Source organism: Phragmites australis, chromosome 2, assembly GCF_958298935.1.
Source record: "Phragmites australis chromosome 2, lpPhrAust1.1, whole genome shotgun sequence".
Classification (NCBI taxonomy): domain Eukaryota; kingdom Viridiplantae; phylum Streptophyta; class Magnoliopsida; order Poales; family Poaceae; genus Phragmites; species Phragmites australis.
In genome coordinates, this window is record NC_084922.1 from 17,889,533 (window position 1) to 17,894,989 (window position 5,457).

At 41.2% G+C, this 5,457-nt stretch overlaps 1 protein-coding gene across 1 annotated transcript; it reads right to left on the reverse strand.

Moving 5' to 3' along the window:
* On the reverse strand, window positions 1-4,706 carry LOC133901586 (cyclin-L1-1). The gene is made up of 8 exons (XM_062342973.1): window positions 4,237-4,706; window positions 2,889-2,970; window positions 2,659-2,799; window positions 2,283-2,449; window positions 988-1,249; window positions 554-899; window positions 422-463; window positions 1-334 (listed from the first exon to the last, which is right to left on the reverse strand). Exons 1-8 carry the CDS (start codon window positions 4,386-4,388, stop codon window positions 273-275), a joined length of 1,254 nt encoding a protein of 417 aa, XP_062198957.1. The 5' UTR covers window positions 4,389-4,706; the 3' UTR covers window positions 1-272.
* Window positions 4,707-5,457: the final 751 nt, after the last annotated feature.

Genomic DNA, 5,457 nt, shown 5'->3' on the forward strand with positions numbered 1-5,457 from the left:
TACGTCAGCCACTAGTTTCGTGACTTCTAATTCACTTTCTAGGAACTCAAGGTGGTCACATGCTCCGTAAAGCTACATTATCTGGCGCATTGCAAAATACAGTGGCAAAAATAATGAAGCGAAGGGAAACAAGGCTTGAATTGCAATTCGCATGTACAGTGCAAAACAACTTAAGAGATGATACCCGCACTACAGATTCCTCCCATGCGTCATAGGGCGCAGCCTAGCGGTCTCCATGCACCTGACCTATCAAAGCTGGGAAGTCAGCTTGATCAATGGTGCCTATGCCGATCTTTTTCACGAGATGAGTGTGAACTGTAGTAGTCACCCCGGTCTGAAAACGTGACACAAAAGCAAGATGAGAAACAAAATTCTGGGTCAAAAAAAGGGGCCATGAAGGGAGGCTGCTGTGCATATATACCTCGTGATGAGTGGCGCCTTGACTTCTCCTTGTCCGAGTATCCTTCATTTGAGGAACATCATGTTATATATAAGAATAACATAGCATGCTTCAAATAAGCTAACCCAAAATCAGGTAGGTTAACGGTAGTACCTGAACTTTTGTCCCTAGAATGGTGTCTCCGATCCCTCTCGCGATCAGAATCACGGCCCCTGCTATCACGATCAGAATCCCTACCCCTGCCATCATGATCCCGCCCTCTTGATCTAGCCCTTTCTCTTTCACGACTCTGGTCAACAGTGGACTCTGACTTCTCACTCTTCGAGTTCACAGCAGGGTCTTCTTTTCCATTGGGTTCAGCAGGCAATGGCTTACCTTCATCGTCACTTTTTTCCTTCACCTTGTTTGATCCAGCCTTAGTCACAGAATCCTTCACCTGGCTAGAACTTGAGGGTATAGGGGTACCCTTATCGCTAGCAACAGCAATTGCTGGACTTCCCTGCAGATCAGTGCAAATAAAATTCAGTAAACATTCTTAAAAATAAAGTCCATGAGTCTGATCATTTTGAGTCGTATTCTTTAGTAACCTTTGAAGCCTGTGAATCAGAGGTCCTTCTAACAGTAAAGGAATCATTGTCTTTATACACTGGTATGTATTGTGCCTTGGGGAGGCTGTATAGGTGAGCAAGAACTCTGCAAACTTCCTGAATTCCTGCTTCATCAGCATCAAAGACAGTCCACCAAGGAGGATCTTCAGGGAGGGGAACAAGGTGTCTTCTAGCTGCAGCATATACAACTCCGCATGCTACTACTTCACTCTTGAAGCGTACACAGAGAGTTGTCCGCAAGCTGATATGCAAAATATAGATAGAAGATGTTAGTAGAAGTGCAAATCTAAATTCTACAAGCACAAGAACAAGCACATTTGATGGCATGGAAGATGCAACAAGCTTTAATGACTGAGACTATTTATATTCAAAGCCCAAAGGGACTGTGAATCTCTGTTGAAGAAAAATGTGCCATGAGCAAAATAAATTGTAGATCCCTAAACGTGTCTACGGTGCGGTGCGGATGTGTTGAGAAAAAGCTCTTGTAGTCTTTCAAATCGTTTTGGCTTGTGACACTCAGAGCTCATTTGTCTGAGATGTCTAGTTGTTGGGTATATCATCCTGAAAAGGCAAACATTGCTCACTGGTTTGAGCTGATTTTATTCAGTTTATTTTTGTATTTACCCATTTATCTTTTGTATAGTTGTTTTTTTTTAATATATTTGTAGTGCTCTCCTCTTTCTACTGTTTCCCATCACCCCAAAGAAAGAAAAAAAGTAAAGGGGTTATCAATACTCGATACAGCTATCATCTACATGTCTTGGATAGAAAATCTATGCCAACATGGATTACCACAACTTGATGGCAACAATGCAGTTCATAATAGGATAGAAATTGCACTTTCACAAGTTACATGACTGAAATTGATGCTCACAAAATTAAGAGGGCTGCAAAGAATAAAATAACCAATAGTTGTTTTTGCCAAACATGCACATAGATGGAAAAAGCCTTGGGAGAAAACATAGCATTTCAAGGATGTACCTGTCGTAACATATGACACCTGTGTCTAATGGGAAAGGTAATCAGTGAAAAAAAAAATCAGTAAGTAAACCAAAAGACAGTATGGCATATTGGCATTACTCAAAACTCATGCTGAGGTAGTGTGAGAAAGCCACAAACACCCAAAGTGAAACATGTAAAAATATCACCTCTTCCATGCAAAAAAAAAAAAACAAAAAACAAAAACAAAAACAAAAACAAAAACAAAAACAAAAACAAAAGAATAAGCGGATTGAATTATAACCCATAAGACAATCTGGGATCAGACGAGGTACCTATCGTTGGCAAGGTTCCATGCCTCTTGTGTCAGCTCAGGGGCTTCAAGTGTTGCAAGGTAGTTCGATATGAACTTATGGGGGTGTTCGACATGGCAAATAAACCCCATCTCCTTCAACAGATGTCGTTCTGTCCTTATTAGGTCATGCCTCAGTTCTGAATATTTCTGTAACAAAGATCAGAGTTACAGCTTCAGTTAGTATAAAATCATCTGAGAAGTTAACATCGATTTTCTTCAAAAAGAGTAAATCAACAGCATAATAGGGTACATCATTACGAATGAGAAAGCAAAAGTAGTGATGATTCTAACTTTTTTCCTGCTATAAATATCAAGCACAGAAGTGTGGGAAGGTTTCAAGAAAAAGGAAAATATACCTTTGAAAAAACATCTAAGTGTTCAATTGGCAAATTTTCTCTCCTACATTCCATTCTGTGGAAGACAAAGATAATATGCTTTGATTTCCTTGGACTCTCCTCCAACTTCCCTGCCAGCCAAACGCAGCTAGCAGCAACTCTCTGCAAGCACAAACAAACAGACCCGTTAGTTCAACTCAGAAAAGTCTAAGAATAGTTCAATCAGAGTAACTGCAGACAAAGATATTTACCTTAACACTAAATCGAACAAATGATTTCTTGCAGTAAAAGCGATGGAATAATACTTGCGCTGTGGCCATCACTGCTTGTGGTCTTTGTTGAGTCAAGGTCTCAAGGAATCCATGAAAGATATAAATTTTAATAAATGCACAGAAATACTAAATTTAGATAGAAAGGGCTCGGCTACGTTCAAGCTACATAGAAAATGGTGAAAATTTTGAAACCTCCCAATATAATTCTCAATTCTGTTGTTAAAAAAATGTCAGTAACACTGAAACAGTGAATATGAAAGCAAAGTTTTTACTTCAGCATATCATTTATAACAGAGCCTCATCTACGTTGCTCTGTAGTTCTAAATTAAATAGAAGATGGGCATCAACTATCTATATTCTTCCATCTTTTTTATTTGTTTATTTTAATTGTTATCCTGACTGGCAGAATCTAAGATGGTGTAACGACAAAGCAGAGTAGCAACATACTGTTCATCAAAAGTACCACTTTATTCAGCCTACCATTGTAGTTCATTGACCAGGATAAATTGTGCAACAACAGACAAACAATAGCTAACAGATGTGGATAATGGATACTGATCCAGATCCACATCATCCTAGCCCAACAAAAACTGCACATTACACAGTTGGTCTCTAACAACATCTTAGGAACTTGAGAAGAAGCCAATTATCAGCAGAAAGAAATACACAGAGGCAGAAAACACTCATCCTCTGACGACTCATCAATTATCAGCTATTCAATTTAATCAAGCAGAAAGGTAATCCTTTTCTGCTACCTTCCTGCTACACCTTAACAATCCAACTAATACACAGATCTAGTTGCATTTTTCTCCAAATCCCCCAAAATTAACAAGATGCAGTGTTGCAAATAAAGCTTTAATCTACAGTGGAACCTCGAAACTCATAAGCAACTTTGTAAAAATCGTCTGCAAGAATTTTCTGCCACGTAAAGGTCCAATTTGAGACCTAAAATAACAACATTGAAAACTAAATAGGTGTGCACATTCCCACATAAGGTGGAGGACCGAAAGGCATCCAGCAACTGAACTCGAAGATAGTTAGGTTAGCTGGAGAATTCGAAAACGGAATCACCTCATTGACCAACCCACAAATCTAACGAACAAAAAACCCTAATCCCAAGCGAAATCAATGGAACTACGACTGAGAGCAAATAACCCAAAAAATTAAATTTGAACGAACTCAATTAGTAACAGGTCATCCAGCGGAAGCTAATTACCAAACCCTAGGAAACTTGAGAAACCCCCTAAGGCCCTAACGACTGGATTTCGACACGGAGAGGAGGCCGGAAGTGGGTGGGGAGCGAGAGAGACAGCAGAGAACAGGATACAGCCTGAGGAGGATGCCGCTCTCCTGGATGAGGTCGCAGCCGTAGACGCGGAGTGCGGTCTCGGTGGCCTCGTCGATCCCATCCTTCCGCGACGGCGAGTCCCGCAGCTGCTCGTCCGTCAGGTAGAACGTGTCGATCGCCGTGTAGATCATCCTCTACTCGGTCCGCTTCCCCTTCCACCTCGCCACCCTTGGTTTCCGGGCGCCTCACCGCCCGCGTCTGCCAGGGCCGGAGCCGCCCCCGAGCTCCGCCAGGGCGGGGGTCTTCGCAGCGATGCGATGCTCAGCAGCTGTGTGGAGGAGCCTGGTACGATGGGGAGCGGGGAGCGGCACGGCGAGCACACGACGGCGGCGGCGGCGGCGGTTGTAGATGGTCGGAAGAAAGGGACCTGCAGCTTGCGTTGCTGGTGGCCGTCTTGTTTTCGGGGGTGGCGCGTGGTGCATCTATGGGCGATCTGATCCGTTCGTTTGATAGCAACGTCCAGAATTCGAGCTTGAGCACGGCCGCGGTGCTAGGATCAAAGATCCTTTTATGTGATGATATATATCTATTTACTTTTTTCTTCTTTTCAGCTTAATAGATAGTATAGATGAGATCTCATAAAAAAAATTAAACAGTATTATATAAAATTTGCTTCCGTAGTGGTATGCCTGGTTAGTACGGGTGATCCGACTAGTTTGAGTTTGAGAAAATTATATGTTAGCCAGTATCATCCAAAAGTTCAACTTGAGATAAAATATTTTTAGATAAAAAAAGACAAATTTTAGTGATGTGGTATCTTTCCTTTTCTTTTTATTTTCAGCTGAATTTGTTCTTTTTCAGCAACTCTCGAGGTTAGGGTTGATTTTTTTTTTCATGGAAGACTGAATCTGGACTTGTGTTGTCTATTTTTTTTTACTAATCACTACGGTATAAAATATGAATTGTTCTCATATATTGTCATGTCCTAAATTTTTAATCACGTAATTAAGTATAATCATGCTTCTTAAGTATTATATTTAATTTTATGTAATTGTAATTCGGAACACTAATACACTTCGTTAAAAATCAATTGGATGAGAGAAGGAAATTCGGGATAGAAAAGAGTTGAATTCGCAGTCAAAATAGACTCTTTTCTCTAACACATGGGCCCCACACTTCACCCACTCTCTCTCTCAAGTGGGCAGCACCCCACCTGCCCTCTCTCTCCTCCTCTCACTCCCCACGTCCCCACCCGAGTTG